Below are 23,189 nucleotides of genomic sequence, written 5' to 3'. Positions count from 1 at the left end.
AGAGAGAGAGAATCCCAAGCAGGCTCCAAGCTGTCAACACAGAGTCTAATGCGGGGTCTTGATCTCACAAACCATGAGATCATGACCTGAGTCAAAATCAAGAGTCAGGCGCTTAACTGACTGAGCCACCCAGATGCCCCCACATTTTCTATTTCTTTTGCACACCCTAGAGGGCCTCGGACAGGGTGTACTGGGGGGAGGAGATGAGATAAGTACCATATGCCAATTGATGGAAGGATTCATGATGATCAAATCATGAGGAAGAGGAAGGGCTAGAACTGGGAGCGGTAGGACTGGTAGGTCTGAGGGTACAGGCCAAGGAGCAGTGATCCAAGAGTCAAAAGTCTGGTAAGACATGGATTCTGCTTCTAGCTTTGCCTCTTAAATATGTTTTTTAACCTTGGGCAAGTCATGTGACATCTCATCATCAGACAAATGTGATGGCTAAAGTCTTTTGTACTCCTACATGATCCTCCTGAGCAAGGGTACTGCCCTATTACCCCTTGTGTATGAAGGGGCTAGTCTGTGACCCTCATCCTGCCCCAAATGATCAACAGTGGCCAGAATGTGTTAGGTCTCTGTGGATTCAGAGGAGGCAGCACATAGGAAGGAGGAGGTACACAAGCTTCAGAGTCTAGCCTGGGCCCAAGTCTTGGCTTTGCCCTTCTTAGTCATCAGGGTGGGCTGATCTTCTTGAGCCTCAGTTTCCCCATCAACAAAGGGGATAACAATTCTTGCCTGATAGACATGTGGTGGAGTGCCTGTTATAGTGCCTGGCACACATAGAAAGCACTCAGTAAATGGTAGCTATGAGCTCTAATTTGTTTGAGTGCCTGGGCCTTCTTAACGCAGTGTAGGAAGTGCATGGTGGTAGGGAAAGAAGGATTCTGGAACTACCCTACCTGGCAGGTGAATCTCCTTCTATTCTCCAACTTGAAAGTGCTGTTGACAAGCGCAGTGTGTTGTAATGCATGGCATTTGTGGAAACTTCTCAGTAACAACGTGTGACAGAACGTACTGGAGGTGGTGAGAATTGAGCCCCATAGGCTGTACTCACAACCAGCAGCATCAAAGTTGGGCCTGGGACAGAACTACTTCTTCCCAGGCACTACTATACCTTTACTATAAAACATTGTGGATTTTTTTCCTTCTGAGCAGTAGTAAAAATAACAATAGTCACTGCCTACTGAATGCCTACTATGTGCCAGGTGGGGGGCAGGGGAGTCCATTCGTTATTTTATTGAATTAACACCATAACATTTTGAGGTTTTATTTCCTTTGTCAGAAGAGAAAACTGAAGCTGACAATGAATAACTTATCTGAAGTCACATAGCTAGAAAGTTAACAGAGCTGAGATTTGAACCACAGGATTTCTTTTACTCTTGAGCCCAATATAGTTAGACACTGATGCATGCCCACATTTGAGGTCGTGTGTGATCCTACCTGTTTTGTAGATGAGGAAGCTCAGAGAAGTGAAATAACTCAACAAAAATAGATAGATGGCTGGAAAATGGTAGGGCCCGACATTTGTCCGTGGGCTAATTCTGACCTGTATGTGTTCTCCATTAGACTATACTGCCTGTCAAGGAGGGTCAGTGGACCCATTTTATAGATGGGAAAGCTGAGGAGACAAGAGAAAAAGCAAAGGCTCATGGAAGGAGACTTGGCGGGGGAGGGGAAGTCCCTGAGTGTGACAGAGCCCCAGCACAGGTATCCCTAAGCAGGATCAGAACCGAGGTATATATGCTATGGGTTCCCCAGCCCAGTCCTCTCCCCAGACATTTGCAGGGGAAAATTGAATGAAATGGAATGTCAGAAGCAATCCTGAAGGAAAGTGCAGCCTGAAAGCAAATTGTGCCCTGAGAGAATATTGGAGGCCCAGAGAACCCAGGGACATTTCACTCCTGCCAGTGAGGGTACGACATATGCTATTGCTTTTGTAATACCACTTACAAGAGCCATCTCATTATTCCTTTCTTGTCATCTTCCTGCATCACTACCCAGTTGTGAGTCCCTGCAGAAGTGGACAGGGCAGAGGGAAATGGAACTGGCCCCCCAGGTCACAGTGCCCAGTGATATAAGCCTTGCTTCTTCTCCTACAGAATCCTCTGAAGGGCTGGGGACGGGCTGCAACCAGACTGGATGGTGGGGAGCAGAGCAGGGAACTGCCTCTTCTGCCCAGATGTGGAGGAAGTTCATCCGGTCCTAGAGGAGCAGAGGACAAGCTGGCAAAATGAGAGAAAAAAAAAAGGAAGCTACAGTTAAAGACACTGAAACTCCCAGAGACTTAGCAGCTAAGGTAGGGCAATGTCCACACTCAAGGCACCAAGAAGTCATACTGAATTAGAGAGAAGGTCCGAGATAACCTACTAATCTGCCCCTATAGAATCCTTCATGCCCACCTCACCTGTGGTTTAGAGGGTGAGCTGGAGCCCTCCTCCCTAGGGACCCAGAGAAGCTCACACGAGTGTGCACAGCAAGGCAGAGAGACAAAGCAAGGCGTGGTGTAATCTCCCTTCCCTGCCTTGGGGGGCTCCTCAGCTCTCTCCCTGTCCCCCCATGTAGATCAGGCACCATCTGGCAACCTCCAATTCTTTTTTTTCTTTTTTAACCACTCTCTTGTTTGGGGCAGAAAGGATGGCAAGTTTGCACTTGTCCCCCAGCCCTATACGTAATTGGTGGCAGCAGGTAAAGCAGCTTCAAGGGGAGGGGTTTGCCAATGGAATGAAAGAGGGAGGGAGTCCTAGGGTGACAGAGCTGGCAGGGACCTGGGAGATCATTTGACCCAAACTTTTGTGGCCTCCACACTATTTCCATCGTCTGTGTGCTTCCATCCCAACCATCATCTCTCATGCCAAGCAGGCATACTCAAGACCTCCTCCTCCAGGCTTCCTAAGGGCAACTGTCTCCTTTCCACCAAGGAGCTAATCCACCCTCTCGTTTTCTAGAATACACTGAGGCCCATTGAGATGTGACTTGCCCAAAGGCAATCTTCATCCCAGGATACAGACAGGAAAAAAAAACCTCAAATGCTTAAGTCTGTTTCCATCCTCCTACTTTTCTACTCAATCCCTAGGGAAGGAAGGGCTCAGTTCTTCTCCCTGGGGGCTCAGAAGATCTCTGACATATCACACCTGTCACCTAGCTGATGTGGGCTGCCAGTGTCAAGGGTCTAAGAACTGATGCATGATTCTGGTCATTGTCCCTTCCTCCTGGGTACCCTAAGGGCTCTGTGAAGTTAGTCTGAGTCTCAGGGTCCTCCTCCCTGCAGAAAATTTGCTCTTAGGGTGCCTTAGTCAGTTGAGGGTCTGACTCTTGATTTCAGCATAGGTCATGACCCCAGGATCGTGGGATGGGGCCCCACGTTGAGCTCCATGCTGAGCGTAGAGCCTGCTTAAGATTCTCTCTCTCTCCTTCTGCCCCTCTCCCCTGCTTGCATGCCCCCCCCCCCTTTAAAAAAAAAAAAAAAAAAAAAAAAAAAAAAAATGGCTCTGAAGCATAAGTAACTGCCTGGATCCTGGCATGGTCTCAGGTTGACTGAAGCCCCATGCTCTAAGAAAGCCTTCACCACCTTTCAAGGGGTCTTTCCTCTAAGATAAAAGAAAATGTCTATAAATCCATCCAGGAGACAGTGTCCACGGTTTGGAGACACTGCTTTTATGCCCTTTGCCTTTATTTTTAAAAATATCATTTATTTTTCCTCTGTTACCCTGCAGTTGGAGACACGAAGGGTTAAGAATGGACCAGTTATTGGCCTCTTGGGCGGCTCAGTCTGTTAAGCTCAGGTCATGATACCATCTCACAGTTGGTGAGTTCAAGCCCCGGGGATGGGCTCTGTGCTGACAGCTCAGAGCCTGGAGTCTGCTTTGGATTCTGTGTCTCCCTCTCTCTCTGTGCCCCTCCCCTGCTCGCACTCTGTCTCTCTCTCAAAAATAAATAAACATTAAAAAAAATTAAAAAAAAAAAAAGAATGGGCTAGTTAGGACCACATCTTGAAGCTGTGAGGGCAGGTTTGGAGAAGTATGTTGTGCAGATCTTTGTGTCTGTATTTACACACATACGCATATTCCTGGGGGTTAGCTTTTGCCCCTGTGCTGAGTGCCTGAGAGTGTTCTACATGTGAGCCCACTTCTATATGGGTAGGGTGACTCAGTGGTCTACCTCCAAGGCCTTAACGGCCAGGGAGTCTGCCCTGGAGCTGGCAGGTTTAGCTGGGGGCAAGTCTACTTTCTTCTTGGTCCTCAAAGTGCACTCAGCACTAGAAATGGGTACTGAGACCCGAGGGTGGGGGATGTGGTGGAGGTAAGAGTTGGAAGGGCGTCACTCGGCCCGAAATCGGTGTCACTCTCAGTTTTTCGAGGTCCTATGTGGCTGTATCTCGCGTGTCGGGCTGTGTCGGCGGACGTGCCGGGGCGCCAGTGCGGTCCTGTCTGCCCCAGCCTCCCCGACACCCCGAGCTCTCTTTGTCTCCTCGTGGAGGTGTTGCGTGCAAACCTGCGTCGCACGGCCCTCATCTCGTGCGAGAGTGGGGGGCGCACCCTAGCTCCCCCACTCTTTCCTCCGGGAGAGAGGACGAGCCGGAGCCGGGTGCTGTTTGGTCTGGAGCCGAGCGGGGCTTGCATTGATCCATTGATTGTGCGCGGTCTGTGCCTGACCTCCCTGCTCCCGGGGAAGCCGTCTCCATGGAGACCGGGCCCGCTCCCCCAGCGCCGGATTGTAAATTCCTGCAGGCAGCGGCCCGGCAGCCTGGGGAGGGGGCCGCTGCGCCCGGGAGCGCAGGGGGAGCGGCCGCCGCGCCGAGGCCCCATTTGAAAGAAAAAAGGGCACGAAAAAGGAGGTGGTGGAGGAGGAGGGGGAGGAGGAAGAAAACGAAAAGGAGCGAGGAGAGGAGGAGAAAGAGGAGGAGGAGGAGGAGAAAGGCGAAGAAAAAGAGACGGAGCCTGAGAGACGGAGAAGGAGCGAGAGAGGAAGAAAGAGAGGCAGAAAGGGCGTGTTTCTGGCGCTGCGTTTCCCCTCCCCTTTCTCAGGTCCCTCGCTCGGGCTCTGCGCGCTCTCCGGCTGCAGCTCTCTCCGGGCGAAGCTGGGAATTGGGTGGGATTATACGCAGCAGCCCCGCCGCCGCCGCTAGCCGATCCCGGCTTGGAGAGGGCGGGGGTTCCCCTCCGTCATCGGCGCCGGGCGCCCCCAGCCTCTCTCCGCCTCGCTCTCCCCGGCGTCGGGCCGGGAGAAGCCGGCAGCATCGGGAGCCTCCCGCCGAGGGTACCGCGGTCCGCACCCCGCTCCCGCAGCCCCCGGTCCGGCCCCGGCGGGACGCCCCCTCCCCTCCCCCCTCCGCGGCGCGGGGGCCCGGCCGGCTTCCGCCCTCCGGGGGCTGCGAGACCGGCCCCGGCCGCCCGGCCCCCGGGAGCTCCAGCCATGGGCTCGGGGCGCGTGCCCGGGCTCTGCCTGCTCGTCCTGCTGGTCCACGCCCGCGCCGCCCAGCACAGCAAAGCCGCGCAAGGTAAGGAAGGAGGGGCGCGCGGCGGCGGGGCTGCCGGGGCTGCGGGGCCCGAGGGCGGGGGTGCGATTTCCGAGGGGCAGGGCAGGTGCTGGGGAGCGTGCGGCTGTCAGAGCCTAGCACTGTGCACCCGCACTCCGGCTGGGGACCTAACCTCTGGGCGCTGCGTCCCGGGCGAAAGGCTGGAGGAGCCAGGAGCGACACGGAGCAGTGAGAAGTTTGGGGGGCCCTGGGCAGAAGTCGCCACGCACCTCAGAATTCTTCCCGACTTCATTGCCACCCCAGCATCTTCGAAAGACTTCCTGTCCTCCAAAAGTTTGAGAGAGAATCTTCTCTTCTCAGACATTGCCAGAAACTTAAGCTGTGGCCTGGAGAGACTGAGAGAATGAAACTTTTCAGCCATGCCATGTATTTCTTCCCCTCACCCCCAGCCCTCATGCAAAGTCAGACAAAATTTCCAAGTTGTTGTCTTATCAGTAGAAAAATGTTAAAGAAAAATAGGATCTTTTCTGGAAAAACCAGCTCGTCTCTCACTGGATGGTAAGGGGCTGAAGAAGAGAAGAAAATTTCTGACTGGCTCCCAGCAAGAATGTCGCTTTCTGCCTCTTTGGGGGGAAATCTCTTTCGTCTTGCATGGCTTTCATTTCTTATCATAATATTTATTTATTAAGGCCTCGGGTTTCCAATTCCATTTAAATCCAGGTCAGAATTGCATTAAAATAACAAAGTAAAATTCCAGGCCGGGGAGCTCTGACAGATCCCTCTAGGAATTACAGAGAGAGAGACAGGGAGGCCCTCCGGCCCCCATCCCTGACCCCAGGCTCATTGCCTGGCCAGTCCCAAGGCTTTGCTGGCAGAAACCAGGCTGGTGGGCTACAGATCTCTTGGGGACAGCCTCCCCTCCCCCTTGACCTCTTGCTGCACCCTTCCCCCATCATGTCCTCACCCAGGAAGAGATTTATATGGACAAAAAGAAAATTCCTCCTGGCAACGCTTTGCTGAGGAGGATATGATTCTGCCTATTGTCCCAGGGGCTCCTGAAGCCAAGCTGGGGTGTGGAAGTGGCTGAGCCAGAAGGGAAAGTTGAACTTGGGAGTTGGGGAAGCCTGAGTCTCTGGCAGTCGGGTCGCTGTGTCCCCGGAGACTGAGCACCTGGCCCTTAAGCTGCTCTGTGTACTGGATAGGCTCCCACTTCATTAAAAGGAAGGTGCCATATCAATGCCATCCTCTTCTCCCAAACACTGCCTCTTCAACCACCCCCTTTCTCCTCCAACCTGTCCTTTAACAGAACCCGAGTACTAGAGATTCTCAGCTGTCACAGACCAGACCCCACCCCCACCCCTTCCCACCCCAAACTGCCTCTTCTCCCATCCTGCTTCCAGACAGCCCACGACCACTGCCACCCCCAGCCTGGGAGCAGCCCCTCTCCCACTGTGGATTTGCTTGTGTTTTCATAAACAAAGCTGGCTTTTGTAGTGTGTGCTGACTTACTCATAACATGGAATTAGCTAGGGAGTTTAGTCTGAAGGAAGGAACAGATTTCATTCGAGTAATCTAGAGACAAGATAAGGACCTCTTTCAAGTTGGAGCCAGTGTCTGTAGTGGCCTAGTGAGGCTGGGGGGGCTGGGGGCAAAAGGGGGAGCAAAGAGTATATTCAAGGGGGTTCCCAGGGCTGATGGAGACTCCTAGAAGGGACAGGTGCCAAGCGGAGATCAGCTCATTGTTCAGGGACAGAAGGACTCAGAATCCCTCCAAGGTGCTTCCTCTTTCATCAGACACCCTGCTGGGTGCTGTGGGGATATGCAGCCAGAGTGGAGGCCCCTGCCCTCAAGGAACTTACTAAGAGTTTTGTTCACTATTTATCTCCTATTCAGGCCACACTCACTCTGACTGGGCTGCAATTAGCTGTGCATCTTCCTTCCTTCTGATCCCTGAGTCTAGCCTGGCAGAGTGGAAACTTGTCATTTCAGCTACCTTTGATGCTGCTATTCAGGAAATATATCAACCTGGACTGCCAGAGATTGCCTAACAACAGGTCTGTTGGGTTAGAGGGCTATCTCTGGACCCCAATCTGCAGGCCAGTGCCACAGGAAGGACAAGTAGTGACAAGCAGCCTTACCCATAGATGGGAGTGCTGTGGTCATCCCTTGCTCCCAAACATATCTCCTAGGTGTCACTAGTGCCAGCAGGTGTGCCCTTATGCCACATCTTTTTAAAGGAAGCTCTAGTGGGTTTCTTTAAATTATAGAAACTCTTGGCAAATACCTTGCACAGTTATTATACCTCTGGGTGTAGTGTGTATATGTGTGTGCGGGTGTGTGTTTATATGTAGAGTACAGGTACTATACTTAAGCGCCTTTTCTCCAGAGATTCCATCCTCCCAAAGAACCAAAGTGGAAAGGGATTGGGAGGATGGGGAGAGACAAGGAAGGAAGCCCTGAGTATACAGGTGAGTGTGTGTGTGAGAGGGAAGTTTACCATGCTCACCCACAGGTGATGTAGTTGGGTGTCAGTGTCTACTGTGATTTGGTTATTAAGCGTGGATATGTACACTTTAGTATCTTTGAGAACTGTGTGTGGATTGAGTGGGTGGGTAAGCTTGTGTGACTACGAGTGAGTGAGCATGAAGGTACATGGTTTTGAGTGTTTTTCAAGTGCCTGTCTCTGTATTTTAAAGTAGACAGACTGGATAACCCAGATAATTGTTAACTTAAAAGCATTAATTTGCTTTGCTTTTTTTTTGGGGGGGGGGGTGCAGCAGTGGTTAAAAAGACCTAATCCTTGCTTAGGGCTCAAGTTACAGCTGAATGAAAAGGTCTCCTGGCCTCCCGGGGAAAACTTGTCCCCAGGGCTGGCTCAGGAGAGCCAGCCTGGCCGTTTAGTTTACCTGGTTGTTTTCTCTTTTCATTAGGGATAAACTTTTGATAAAGTCTTGTATTTAGAATTTCCAAGTAACACCATCCCTGGGACTGAGAGCGTTCCTCTGGCAGCAAACAGTGTCTCTCTGTCTCTGTACGTCTCTCCGGGTCTCTGTCTGGGAGTATGTGTGTCTCTCTCTTTCTTTCCCCCACCCCTCTCTTCCTCTTTAATGTGGCTGTTTCCTCTCCTCCCCGCTTCCCTAGGCTCCTGTGGCCAGCTCTTACAGTGAGGGGACTGTTCCTCCTAGCCCCTCCCTCCAAAATATGAAATGAAAACCATAACCGTGTCAGCGGGTGAGGGTGGCCCCGTCGGCAGCGGCTATTGCCGTGCCCCATCCAGGCCATACTGGGGAGAGAGAGAGAGTCAGTCCCCACTCTTGGAGCCTGATCTTCGATCAGTTGCTTCTAAGCCTGTCTTCCCCCCCTACTCCCATTTTTCCAGAAGGGTGGAGAAGGGGGTGGACTACTTAGAAATTCCTCAGGAATCCCTTTGACCTTTCCTCTCTCAGTGACATGTCCCCCAGGGTGGTGGGGAAAGGCTGGGGCCAGGGAAGAACTTCTCTACTTCTTCCCCCTCATCTCCTGGAGTGTCTGCAGGGTGGAATGAGAGAGGGGAACAGAAGACACGGAGGCCAGAATTACTACAGGCAGAGAAAGAAGAAAGTTATCAGCAACCCCTAAATGAGATTGTTTTCTGAAACCTTCAGGAATCTGAGAGCATGAGAACCGGTTTGAGATGTGAGCGGCTGGGACCTGTTGTAAAAGGAGCTGGCCCTGGGTGTGAGTTTGGGAATGTGAGGTGTGCGTTCACTGGGGCGTGCGAGCGTGCGTGTGCATGACTCAGGGTGTGTGTGTGTGTGTGTGTGTGCGCGCGCGTGCGTGTGTGTGTGTGTGTGTGTGTGTGTGTGTGTGCGCGCGCGCGCGCAGTGCTCCAGTGAGAGGAAAAAGGAAGCAGGGCAGTGTGCGTTTTGTTTTCGTTGGAGAAGTAAAGAAGAGGAATGGCTTGGTCCAGTGCCTTGGATTGAGGGTGGGGGAAGGGAACGAATGGCTTCAGACCCTCTTGAGAAGATGGAGGTGGAGGGGCTCGCTGCCGGAACTCACCCCAGTCCCTGCTCCCGGTTCTGGTCCCCACGTGTCAGGGCGTGGGCCTCCTTTGACGTCCCGTACCCCTAGCACATGACCACTTGTAAGAAAGAGTCCCTGTCAGGGCTGGAAACTGCAGAGCTGCTCTGAGGCTGGCAGTGCCCGCAAGAGGCCCAGACCTGGGGACAGCTTCTTCAGGCTCAGTTATGAGACAGGAGTCTGGAAGCAGGGACTGTTCGTCCTTGGGGCGAAAGTGATACAATTGCCAACCCAGGGATGTTTGAGGGGTACAGGAGACAGTCACCTGGGCTAAGAGGGGGCATAGACCCTCCCCTCTCCCCCGTTGGCCCCTCTGTCACCAGACGGGCCATTCTCCTGCCATGCCATGTACTGCCAGCTCCAAATGGCATGTGCTGGGGCATTTGGTGCCAGTGGGTTTTGGTAGATACAGAGCCTGAGGACTGAGGCCTTTGAGGAAATAACTGAAATTCTCTTCCTCACTTGTAAAATGGACTAGAGTATCAGTAGGGTCCTTTTCAGCTCTGAGATTCTGCATATCTCATTGAGATCCTTCCTGCTGAAGGCAGAAGACACTATAGCAAGCCTTGGTCCTGCAGCCAGGCCTCTGCAGGCTTCTCACCTGACACTCAGGCCATCTTTTCCCTGGACCCTACTCTACTGCTCCCTGCCTGAGTCTGTCACTTGGCTACTCCTCCCTTCTTGCTCCACCTCAGTTTCCTGGGGCCACAAGTACCTGATAGCTCTCTGTCCTTAAGTAGAGTATTTCCCCCTCAAAATAGCCCCTGCAAAACAAATGTGTGTTTGCGCGTGCGTGTAACAACATTGGAAAGTGGAGCTGAAATGTTTGTATTCTGGGAACTGAATACTATCTGGGCAAGGCCCCTAGGCCCCAGTCCTTGGTCCTACATCATAGATTCTCAGCTCCAACACTAGCCCTCTGTACTCGGCTCCAGCCTCGACAACTTTCCCCTTTTCAGACCAAGGCACTGTTTTGTAGTTGCCATTGGATGCACTGATTCGGCCCTATAGGTGAAAAGATGACTCCTAAATAGGGCACTGTGGCCCTCACTCTTAACCTATGGTTTCCCTGTGGCTGTAACCATAGCCCTAGAGAGCTGTGGGGTTTGGATTTTGGAGCCCCAAGCTAGGGGCTGTCCACATCTGGTCACTGATGGTGACAAGCTGAGGGAAAACCTGGGTAGGAGCTGCTAGGCTGGCGGGAAGATCCAGAATAAGGAAACTGATCTAAGGAGTCCCTGGGTGAGGGTAGAGTGTTGGGATATGTGGACATGGGGGGCAGGGGGACTGGAAGAAAGGGGGAGCTTAAAGGCTAGACCCTGGGGAGCAAGTTTACAGAGAGGACGTTTTTACAAGTTTCTAATTATATTTATTTGGAGTTTTCCTCTGGCGGTTTGAAGCTGTTAACAGCAGGAACCTGTATCCCTGGTGTTTGTTTTTGTTTCTAACCAGCTGCTTGGCCCAGCATAGTGAATCCAAGGGCAGGAGACACCTGCCCTCTGCCGCACTGCCCACCCCTTCCTCATTGCACATCTGTCTGTGCCTACCATACTGCACTGCCCTCCCTCCTTGCCCACCACTCAGCCCTGCCCTCCCTCCAGCTACCCCCATGCCCAAAGCCTCCAGGCACCCACATGCCTACTGCTGATTTCCTACCAGGAACATCCAGATGTCAGTTCCAGGCCATTCCATGGTTATGTATCAGATGCTTGCTTCATGCTGAACCATGTGCTGAGTTGGGGCAGGGTTGGGGGGTGGGGGGGACACAATGACTAAGGCACGGATTACTCCCTCAGGTGTTTATAGATAATAGCACGTAGTGAGCAAGTGCTGAATGAGGAGTCAGAAAACCCAGGGTCTGGCTCTGCACAAGCTGTTTGCTCTTTCCCTCTCTGGGCTTGTTCCCCATCTATGTATTGACAGACGGGACCATTTGAGGACCACGTGAAATAACGTATGTGAAAGCTCTGCACACCTAATTATGCATCATCTGACATCATCGTTGTTTACGTTATTTTCTCCATCAGTTTAAAGAGATCAGACTGATAATCATGAAACTGGAACCTGCCTTTGCCCACCACCTGCCTCCCTGCCCCCGTCTCTCCAGTGTTCTATTCTTTCCTCCCTCCCCCTAGGATCCCCTACCAACCCAGCCTCTGAAGGCCTCTGACTCAGGGTTGGTTTCATCTGTCCACACTGAAAAGGAGAAAATTATTGTCCATGTGGGGTACATTCAAATGAGCAAGGAGCTAGTTTAGGGATAAGGTGGTAGGAACCTCAGAGAGAAACTCATCAAGGCCTCTTGATGGTGATAAGGCTCTCAGGTCAGCCCCACTCTCCTCCAGTCACCAGGCACCAAGTTCTTTTCCTGGCTCTTCAGCTGAGTAGGCTAAGCTTATATAAGAGGAAGCCTACTTTTTTTTTTTTTTTTTTTAAATAAAAAGAAGAAAGTGCTCTGTCTCCTCTCTTTGGGGTCATTTGTATGATTTCCTGGACTCTCTCCAGGCCTTTCTTGCCCCTGCCTACACTTTGCCCAGGCTGAGGATGGGCCCAGGCTCCAGTTGAGGTCACAGAGTCTCCACCCAGTTCCGAATCGGGAAGACAGCCTGAGAAGCCATAGCTAGGAAGCCAGGCTCCACCAGTTTCCCGAGTTGCCCTTTTGATCTAGAGGTAGGGTACATGTACACACATACAGGTATGTGTGTGCAGGCTGCAGGTTAGGGTGTCATGGCCAAAGGTGGTTCTGCTTTGGATGTTACTTAACCTGGAGAAAAGTTTAAGAGAACTAACCAGGAGCAGTAATAGTATGCTGGTCTCAAGTAGACCCTGGTGCCCTGTCATCAAGAGCTAGTTAACACTGAGGCTGGAGAACATCTATTGAATAAGGATGTTCTGAAGAGACACCAGAGCAGCTCCAGATACTATCTGAAGACCCTGAGAGCCTATGGATCCTATTCCTATACCCTGGATTCATTGGTCCCAGTCTCTTCTGGCCTCTGCATCACCAAATGGATGCCTTTAAGTGGGTATCTTCCTTTCTCTGAGTTTCCTACCCCCTTACCCTTAATTTAAGATAAATTTCCTAGGACTGCTCTCCACCTAGAACAGTAGGGGGGGTCACAGGAAGATAAAAAGCTTTTTCCTTGTAGTAACATAGAACAGAGAAGATGCCACAAATATGGACCTCATCCACTTATCCACCAATCCATCCATCTATCCGCCGATACATCCACCCATCTGTTTTACAAATATTTACTGAATGCCTCAAGTATATTACTCTGTCTTGTTCACAGCTGGATGCCCAGCTCCTGGCACAGTGTTTGGCATGTTGCAAATGCCCAATAATTATTTGTTGAGTGGCTGAATGAATATGTTCAACTCCCTTCTAGCAGCCATGTGGCTTTCAAAGATTCGGAAGCCACAGCCTCAGGAAGGCTTCAGGAGGAAGGTAATACATGTGAACTAAATAAAAGTTAAATAATGGTACAAGGCAGCATGCAAGGGTATCACAAGTGATTGGTCAGGAGATCAGAGAGCCTGCACTAAGCCCAAATACCCTGGGCCAACCTGGCCTGGGCAAGAAGGATGTCAGTCAGGTGGGCACATTAGGACCCCAGGCAGGCTGCTTTGGACCTTCTCACTGGGCCCAGCCAATCTGCCCACACTACCTCCAGCTGCTGTGAATGGTAGGGTAACTACTGTAGTAATGTAAAGGTGGGTAGGTTTTCCCTAGGGGTGTCTGCTTATCTGCAGCCTGCATTCTGCTCATTTCCATTTGTTGTTATTCTTGAGCTGGACTTGGGCCAAATTTTGAAGTAGATGAAGTGTTTCCTTGAGGGTCCTCCTGCTTTCCTTTTGGGATATACTCCCCATCCTCAGAAGAGAATCTTAGGATTGCCTATGTTCAAATAATCCACCCTTTCTGGTCTGCCCTCTCCTCCTTTGTACGCCACCCCATATCCCACCCGTCCTCCCCATATTGAGCAGAGTTTATGGAGCCTTCTGCTAGGTGCTGAAGCAAATCCAGAAGAAATGTCAGATGGTGCTGGGGAAAGCTGTTGCAGTTACAGACCCATGCATTCATGCCAGGAGAGGGTGAGGCAGGGAGGTCTTATCTGTAGTATCTCTGCAGCTGCCACTCTCCCCCAATTCAGCTTTTGATCCAGCCCCATACCTGGGGTGGTGGTAAAAGCACAAATGGATAGCAATCACAAAGGATTGTGGAGAGCAGCTTTTTGGTTAAAACTGGCCTCTTATATACTTCATCCTCCATCTTGGGCAGCTTCCAGCATGGGTGGGGCAGGTGGTGGAGAAGGTACCTTCAAGGCTGTGTCGCTCCAAAGTTCCCTGTACCATCACATGCTCTCTCGGTGCTGCATTTCCCCACACCAGGCCTGAAATGGGGCTTCGATAAGGGGAAGGGAGGAGTAGAGATGGGTTCAGAAATGATACTGAAGAGAAAGTTGGAGAGAAGGAATAAAAATGGCGGACCTTTTTGAGCACTTACTATATGCCTGTGCTGCAGCGCTAAATACTTGATTAGTATTAACTAATTTGATGTTCATGGCAGCCCCATGAGGAGGCACTATCATTATAATTCCCATTTACAGAGAAAGGAGCAGGGAAGTTCAGAAGCTGGCCCAGGACCACACAGACACTGGTAGAACTGGCATTTGAACTGACACAGTATCACTCCAGAAACCCTTTTCTCAAACACTCTGTCATCTTGCTGCCCCCAGTGTCTTCCCAGGTCAAGCAAATGATCTATTCACATTATCTGAGTTGGGAAAGGAAGACGGACAGCAGCCCAGCCTCACCCTGGAAATCCAGATGCAGCTGGTCTAGAAGAGTGCCTAGATATCCGTATTTTTAAAAAGGCCCCCAGGGAATCCCAGTGTGTAGCCAGGGTCAGGAATCACCAGTCTAAACCAATCCATGTCCAACTAGCATCAACTGTTTGTCAGGTCGGTAGAAAATACTTGCACCCTCAGAGCTGAAATGAGACTATTCCCATGGGTATTGAAGGGATCCCTGCATGGACAAATTGTGGGTGGGCAGATGTGGTGAAGGGAGCTCTGAAAGAATGGACTGGCAAAAGGAGGAGACACTGGATATAATTTGGGGCCCTATTTCAGAGCTCTATTTTAGGCCTGAACTGCTTCGAAAGATTCCATTCAAATGGTTGAAGGGTCCTGTCCTCAGTGAATAACCAGCCAAGTGAGGAAAGTTGAACATGCCAGACGAGACGGCATTCAGCATTAGCAGAGCAACTTAGCAATGGCAGCAAGTGAGCCGAGGCAAACGGAGTCCTCTGGGACCTGAAACTCTTTAGGAATAGGGCTTACCAGGAAGGGCTTTGGGGAAGACCATTTTGAGCCAGATTTGGGAAGCTGGGAACAGAATGGCTAGAAAAGGGAGGACTGCATATCCAATGTGAAGAAGGAGATGTGTGTGAATGCTTGGACAGGGGCAGAAGGCTTAGATGTTGTAGGGGGAGTAGGTAGGAGATAAAGTCTTCCAGAGCAGAGACTCTTTGCTGGAGAAGGAGAAGCACTCTGAGCAGGGAGATGAGGTTGTGGGTAGGATGGTGGGAGAAGCCCAGGTGCTGGAAGAGTCTAAAGGCATTACCAGGAAGCCTGGGTTTGCTGCCATCAGCACCGGGGGCACTCTGGTACTAGTTAGCAGGGAACAGGAGGCAAAGGAAAGAACTGAGAGCCCAGAGAGCCTGGTGCAGACTCCAGCGAAGCACCCAGGGATTCAGAGATAGGCATGTACCTCTGAGATGGCCCCAGAGGGAGAGCTTCTAGATGGGGTTCCAAACTGCCCTGCTGGCTGCTGGGGAAGAGATGGCAAGAACAGAAGACGGCTCAAAGCAGGACAGACAGGATGATTATTAGCCACTGGGATTGTCCAGTGCCCCATGCCAGCCTCGAAGACTTACAAGGGTCACCACAAAGAGGGGGTGATCAATCATCCAGTCCCGCCTCCTCCAGGGACCCAATAAGAATATATAAACCAAGCCTTAGGCCATTCAAACATTGGAATTAGTTAAAAAAAAAAAAAAACACACCAAACTTTCCCTACCATGGAGGGTGTGTATAAATGCGGGGACAGACAATAAGGACAGGACCTCTGGGTGCCTTGTCTTTCTTCGTACATTTAGCCACATTTGAAATCTCCTCTTTCTTCTGACTGTCAAATGTTTATCCAACCTCCAAAACTCTACTTGAATCCCACTTCTCAGGAAGTTTTTTGATCCCCCCGGGCCTAAGAGTACCCCTTCTTAATTCTGAGAGCAGTGCTCCAATAGGACTTCCTGTGATGTTGGAAGTGCTGTCCACTGATGGCGGCCACTAGCCACATATGGCTATTGAGCATTTGGCCTAATGCAACTGATAAACAGAATTTTAAATTAATTTAAATTTAAATAGCCATATGTGCCTCATGGCTACCATCATATAGACAGCACAGTCCTAGGGTACCTGTTGTCAGAACCAGCTTCTCTACATTGGGAACATATTATTTACCAGCCATGTTATTAGGTACTTTACACAAATTAGCTTATCAACTATTCGCAGACTCTCATGAGCAGTATTATCCCCATTTTGAAGAGAAAGAAATAAGAGAATCAGAAAAGCCTCCCTAGAGAGGTAGAGCTGGATTTGAATCTGAGACTGACTGGTTCCAGAGCTTAGGCTCTATTTATGAGAGTACATTTCTTAGTACCATTTATTCTCCATCAGTTGAACCAACTGATACTCCATGCAGGCTCTTACTTTCTACAGAGCTCCTTCTTGCCCTCTCTTATGAACTAGTCTTCATGCCCCCCTTCTCTGTTCTTTCACTTTGGAATGAGTTCCCAGGGTGGGCCAGTTGGCAGACACCGTGACTACAGAGCCTGAATGAGGTGAAGAGTGTGAGTTACGGCAGTTAGAATCACCCAGCACGGCTGACTGCAGAGCAGTCTAAGAGAGTTGGAAGGTAGATTGCAGAGCTGAATAGCAGCTCAGAAGATTTGAGGCAGGGTGTTTGGGGGCACTCTTCCAAATTCCAGTTCTCTTCTTAGCCTCAGGAAGCCTCAGTCCTTGCCCCTGAAGTACTTCTTGAAATACGAAAACAGAAGACAATTAACTGTTTCAAGCTAGGGCTCATGGGTGTCTATAAATTGAGAGCAGTTACTGGTTCACTCACTCACTCAGGTGCAGTAAAAATAAATCAAGCACCTTAAGGATTTGGATTCCATAGCTTGGCGATAAGGCCTGAGAATCTGCATTTTAACAAAAGCCAGGCAATTCTACACTGTCTTGATTTCTTTAAAAAAAATTTTTTTTACATTTACTCACTTTTAAGAAACAGAGACAGAGCACGAGTGGGGGAGAGCAGAGAGAGAGAGGAAGACACAGAATCTGAAGCAGGGTCTAGGCTCTGAGCTGTCAGCACAGAGCCCAACACAGGGCTCCAACCCACAAACCATCAGATCATGACCTGAACCGAAGTAGGATGCTTAACCAACTGAGCCACTCAGGCACCCCATGCACTGTCTTGATTTCAAATCCCATTTCTTTATTCGCACATTGCTACTTATACACTTGGGTTTCCCAGTTCACAGCTAGAAGTAATCTCTTCCTCCTCTGATCTTCCTTTTAACAGAGGTGGTCAGGCCTGGCTGCACATTGGACTCACCTGGGGAGCTTTAGAAAAATACTGAGGGCTAGTTGACCAGAACCTCTGGGGATGGTGCTGGGCATCTCCTAGGGAGTTAACTCTGATGATGTGTAGCCAGGGTTGAGGACCCCCTCCTCTTTTCTCTAATGTCTTTGGGGCACTCAACCACACCCTGCTTCATATTACTTATTTGTCTCTCCTTTTGGCTGGGCCGAGTCACTGCTGAGCCTCCATGGCCTTCAGTATAGTACCTTTCATAAAAACACCCTATAAAACATTGTCAACTGAATGCAACATTTAGCCATATTTTAGCTCAGCTTTATGTACACCAAAATATTGCCTCAGAAGTTGGAATCTTTTGCGCAAAGACGATCAATGATTCTCTTTCCTAGGTCCTTTCAGAACCATCCTCTTTTTTGCTAGATCTTGGCTGGCTTCTTCCTTGAACATAGCTCTGTGAATAGAGTAGCACCTTGTGCCAGAGTGAGAGCCAGGAGCAAGAGGAACACCTTGGGTTAGAGGGAAGAGTTCAGGGAGGCAGACTAATGAGCCTGAGTCAACTGGACAGCCACAAGGGCTCCACTTATCAGGCTTCAGATTGCTGATACCAGCCCCTGCCAGGTCCCAGTCCCTCTGCTGTTGACAGCACAGGGTCTGAGGGAAATCTTCCAGGATGGAACTTCTTTCCTCTCAAGATTCTTCGCACAACGATGGGCAAGTGGGAGCAGGCCTGGTCTCAAGCAGAATTGTGAGGCAGATGAGGATTTCTCAGGTGGCCCCTTCTCCTTCCTTTCTTCTTCCCTCAATTACCAAGGGCCGCTGGACCCTGCCACTTTTCCAGAGGCCACTGTCCCCATGCCTCTTCTCTTCCCCCTCCCTCTAAGCCTGCTCCGAAGTGAGGTAAACTAATTCATGCTAAGTTGAACATTTCTAGTCAAGGTAAGTGTGCTACCCAGTCCAAGGGTTTTTTGTTTGTTTTTCAATCAAAGAGAAGTGTTTCAAATGATGGAATTTTAGCTGTCATTGTGGATTAAGTATTTCTGAGGGGAGTGGGGGCTCTTTCTGAATTCCTGAAATTACAGAGTCAGCCCACTCTGAAATCAGAAGGGTGTGGAAGAGCACCTGCTTCTGGAGGGGTCACGGTCTCTACATTAGAGGAGAAGGGATTTTGCCCTTAGGGAACCACCTTCAAGACACCCCTTGGAATGCACTGACAGAGGGTCTCAAATGCCTCCTCTGCCCCTGCCAGATGTGGACGAATGTGTGGAGGGGACCGACAACTGCCACATTGATGCTATCTGCCAGAACACCCCACGGTCGTACAAGTGCATCTGCAAGTCTGGCTACACAGGGGATGGTAAACACTGCAAAGGTGAGGCGGGGAGGGTGCCTGGAGGAGGGGGGGCCTGCTTGAGTGTGGAAATGGGTGCCACTGCCCAGAGTTAGCCACACTGTGCAGGACAGTAAGGCCTGCAGTCCCTGCAGGCTTGGGAGTGGTGGCCAGCTACTTTTTTTCCCAGAGAGGGCACCATTTTCTCATTTGCTCAAAGGCACCATATAGCCTAGCTGAGGTTCTGCTGGGAATAGTTCACGGTCTCACAGCTTGGCGGGGGGCGGGGTGGGGGTGGGGGGGGATCAGGATCACAGGACTGAGGCCTGAGGCTCCCTGACATTGGAACCTCCATCTTTAGACCCTTACACCATACCCACAGGATGAGAACAGTTTACCCCAAGGGAATTTCATACCATAAACAAACACATTCTTCCCCCCTCATAATTAAAGCAATGCAAATTAAAGCAGTCTTGAGATGTTATTTTAAATTTACGACCTTCAGTGTTGGTAACACTTTAGCGGACAAGGTACACTCGTTAATTCTTGGTGACACTATGAATTGAAAAGTGATTTTGTCACACCAGCAGGAAATTTAAAAAGTATTTATGCCCTTTGACCCAGAAATTTTATTCTTGGGAACCTACTCAAGGGAAATTCAAAGAAAATAACACACAGGAGATGTCCTTTAATGCATTATTTACCATAGTAAAATAAATGGAAGGGATCTAACAATAGAGAATAGATTAATGAATTATGATTTGGCAACACAGTGGAATATTCTGCAACCATGTACAGTGGTAATTAGAAAGACTGGGGGAGACGTGAAAATGTTTAAGACTTAAGTTTAGATAAAAAATAGTAAAATGCAAAATGGTTTGCAGGCTATGAAAGTAATTATGTAAACACACACAGAGAAGGTTATACACACACACACATATATAACCACCACGAAGCTGAACACAGGGGTGGACAGTGGGAGGCATGTCCAGCTGCCTCAGATCCTCTTTGCTCACAGATGTGGATGAGTGTGAACGAGAAGATAATGCAGGTTGTGTGCATGACTGTGTCAACATCCCTGGAAATTACCGATGCACCTGCTATGATGGATTCCACCTGGCACATGATGGACACAACTGTCTGGGTGAGCAAGGGAGAGGAGGTGTGGGCAGGGGCTGTCTTGTGGGGGAGGAGGTGTTTTCAGCACTTCCCAGTTCCCAGGCAAGAAGAGGAAGGTGATCAGAAAGTGGCATTCTCACAAAATAGAGAACAAGGTCAGTCTCCCCTTTGAGACGGGGCACTGAGGATGAAATAATCCTGCTGCTGGATGAAAAACAGCAGAGGAGATGGTGCTAGCAAGTGCTCCCAGGGCAAGGGTCAGAAGATGACAATAGTGGGTTTAGCCATATAGAGCAGAGCATGGTGGAAGGTGATTTGGCTGCACCAGATCCTTGCTCTCCTGCTTACTATCTGTGGGACCTTAGGCAAATCAACTAAATCTCTGGGAACCTCAGTTTCCTCATCTCTAAAATGAGGATGGTAATATCCCACTCAAAGGCTGTTGCATGAATCACCATGAGACAACATGTATAAAGAGCCCTGTACAATCCTTAGAGTAGATGTTCGATACATGGGAGGAATGTTGTTGTTGATGATGATGGTGATGATGGTGATGATGATGATGCTTCTTCCCTGGCCCTGGGAAGCCTCTGGCCCTTAAGGCTGGTTTTCTCCCAGCTCATCCTGCAATCTCCCAAGTTCACCCTCTCCTCACTTCTTAGGCCTCAATCTCAGCTGATCTTTGTCCCATGGGCTGGAGCAGAGATAGGAGAATCTCTAGGGCACTAAACTCAACTTTGGTCTCACATCTTTTTGGAAAATTACTGGGACCATGTCAGATTCTTCCCCAAGCAGAAAAACTGAAGCCCATAGCAGAACAGGAATTGAGATGTGAAGCCAGGGGTCCTTTTCCAAATTCTTCCTCTCTGCTGTCAGAACAAAAATAGGAGGCTGGAAGACTAGAAGACCAGGAAAGGAAGAGAAGTAAGAGGAATGATGCCCAGAAAAGCAGCTAGGCTCCTTCCCCAACTGACCAAACCAGTGAATTATCTGACGTTCTATTAGTCTGAGAGCCTCCTTGCTACAGAGCTGCCTCTAAACCCAGTCACATTCCATCTTTGGACCAGGCTTACATGCTTCTACTCCCAACCCGGGCCTTTACATCCTGATTCCTGCTGGGCCCTTCCCCCCCAGCCCTGGCCACCTCTCCCACCACTGTAGCTACAGGGAAGGACCTCACTTTTCCGCCCAGTTATTTGTGAGGACCTCTTTGGGGACTCCTTTGGAAAGAGAAGCTGTGACACTTTGACCAGGACAGAGAGTTTCCTGCAGGACCGGAAACATTAGCTTCTGGTGATTGGTTGCCTTTGACCTTTCTAGGCCCCTGATTCTCACCAAGTCTTATTTCCCTGTGTTTGGGGGGAAACTAGCCAGAGGGATAAGAGAATGAGTAGGTATGGAAAGGTCAGAGGGAGCAGAGGTCTACCTAACCCTAACCCCAGGGTTGGGGTTCAAAGCCTCAACTCTTCCTTTGGCTTTTAGGGGAACCCTAAGTCATCCATGCCCCAGGTCTGTTTCTCCACTGAGAATTGGAGGAAAGAACTTGGCTAGAGCAGCAAAGTCATAAGGTTGGATTAGAAGGGAGCATATGGAAGGATGGAATGTAGGATGGGCCACAGTGGAAGACGGATGGGGAGAAATCAGGGGTGTAGTGACAGAAGGGGAAGGGACAGGAATAAGGCAAAGGAAAGTATACCTCTCAGGCAGGAGCCTGCTGGATCCGTGCCCCTCTGCCCTTGGCCAGATGGGGGAAAGGACAGGGTTTCAGGGATCAGCAGAGAGGATGGGAAGAGAGGAGCAGTTGAGGGCCTCAGGAGCTCTAATTCCAGCTCCTCTGTTTGGAGACCAATCTCCCTGATGCCTCCTGGGCCAAGGAAGACAGAGAAGGGCTATGGACTTGGGAGAGCAGTAGGTAGCACAGAGAGGGAGTCAAGGCATTCAAGTGAGAGCCCCAAAATAAGCTTAGCTCTGGGACCTGAGGGTGGTGATTTGGGGTGGTGATTAGGGTGTGGCCTGGCAGCTCTCCTCCCATCCCTCCTTGCCAAGCTACCAGACTGTTTTGTTAAACCAAAATAGGAGAAAGGCTAGGGACTATGGCAGCAAGCCCAGGCATGGGGAGGGAGGAGAGGAAGGATGGGGCTGTAGCCTGTCCACAAAAATGGTCCCTGCCCTGCGAGGAGTTGAGGCTTGCTGCCTTTACCCATTGTTGCCCCTCAGACCTCAGCACCATGGCCATAGTTCTGCCTGCGCTTAGAATCAGATCCCAGGTTCTCTCATTCCCTGGCTGCCACCAACTGCCCATTTCTCTTCCTGACCAGTCTCCATCTTTATTTTCACCTCTGTGTCTCTTACCCTGGCTTCACACCCAATTCTGACAAGTGAGTGAAAGGGAGGCAAGTCTTCACCTAAGTGAGCCAGGTTTAAATGTCCCCTCTCCACCTGTTTAGCTCCCCAGCTCTGCCGTCTTTAGGTGGCCTCTTCAAAAACAGTGAAACATTAGCTGATGAGTGGGTGAGAACTTGCTGGCCTGAGGCTGGGTGCTGAATTAGAGTCGGGAAGTGTGTGTGCTAAATTCTTAAGACTGTTTCAGCCCTTGGTGCTGAAGTCTCAGGGCATACTCTGGAGCCGGCCTGCACCCCATGGCCTCACCAACCACCTATCCTACACAGATGTGGACGAGTGTGCCGAGGGCAATGGTGGCTGTCAGCAGAGCTGTGTCAACATGATGGGCAGCTATGAGTGCCACTGCCGGGAGGGCTTCTTCCTCAGCGACAACCAGCACACCTGCATCCAGCGGCCAGAAGGTCAGCCCATGACCTGAGAGGTCCCATCCCTGCACTCCCAGGCTTCTCTCTACCTGCTGGGGAGCTTTCCCTCAGGACCTCCTGGGTCTCATCCTCTATTCTCAACCCCACTAGCTCCTTCTTCTCTTGTCCCTCAACCCATCACATCCTAAGGGCTCCATAGACAGATGTTGTGCTGGAGCAAAATCTGGGGGAATCCATCTGGGGTTGGGATCAGTGTGGGATTGAGGTTACTATGGGGCATCCTCTGTGTCAGACCCAAGGTGGATGTCGTGCCTAAGTATAGATGGCTGGGCTCTAAGCTGCTGTTATCTGATGGGCTCACCAATGCCTTATTCCTTGAATTGGATAGGGAGGGTGACGCAGGAATAGTGGAATACTATTGTCTATTTCTGTGATGCAGCCTCCCCCCCACAACCCTGACTATGACATCCCTGAGGGCAGGGACTATGTCTAATTTATCTTTGTATCTCCGGAACCTAATACACTGCTCTGCGTGCAGTGGGAGCTTAATAAATATTTGTTGAATAAAATCTTATAGTAATTAGGGGTACTTGGCTGGCTCAGTTGGTAGAGCATGTGATTCTTGATCACGGGTCATGAGTCGGAGCCCCACATTGGGCACAGAGTTTACTTTAAAGCAAATGTTATAGTAATTTCTATAGTAAAAAATCTGTACCAATTTCTTCCCACTCACATTGTTATCTTCTTCCCAGTTGGACTGAAAGCTCTT

General features: G+C 50.2%; 1 protein-coding gene and 1 long non-coding RNA gene across 2 annotated transcripts in view; one reads left to right on the top strand and one right to left on the bottom strand.

Annotated features, from left to right (window-relative positions):
• Positions 1 to 1,254: 1,254 nt before the first annotated feature.
• Positions 1,255 to 23,189, bottom strand: part of LOC125938329 (uncharacterized) — a 48,299-nt gene continuing 26,364 nt past the window's right edge. The window contains exons 2-3 of the long non-coding RNA XR_007462669.1: positions 5,749 to 5,874; positions 1,255 to 2,225 (exon numbers count right to left, since the gene is read on the bottom strand). This is a non-coding gene — a long non-coding RNA (uncharacterized LOC125938329). The remainder of the gene's footprint in view (positions 2,226 to 5,748; positions 5,875 to 23,189) is intronic.
• SCUBE3 (signal peptide, CUB domain and EGF like domain containing 3) overlaps positions 5,163 to 23,189 on the top strand; it is a 34,200-nt gene continuing 16,173 nt past the window's right edge. The window contains exons 1-4 of the mRNA XM_049653400.1: positions 5,163 to 5,500; positions 18,453 to 18,575; positions 19,552 to 19,677; positions 22,322 to 22,456. Of these exons, the coding sequence (XP_049509357.1) occupies positions 5,416 to 5,500; positions 18,453 to 18,575; positions 19,552 to 19,677; positions 22,322 to 22,456 (469 nt within the window). The 5' untranslated portion in view covers positions 5,163 to 5,415. The remainder of the gene's footprint in view (positions 5,501 to 18,452; positions 18,576 to 19,551; positions 19,678 to 22,321; positions 22,457 to 23,189) is intronic.

Source organism: Panthera uncia (assembly GCF_023721935.1).
Source record: "Panthera uncia isolate 11264 chromosome B2 unlocalized genomic scaffold, Puncia_PCG_1.0 HiC_scaffold_24, whole genome shotgun sequence".
Lineage (NCBI taxonomy): Eukaryota > Metazoa > Chordata > Mammalia > Carnivora > Felidae > Panthera > Panthera uncia.
The sequence above is the reverse complement of the archived record's forward strand: the minus strand, read 5'-3'. Positions and strand labels throughout refer to the sequence as shown.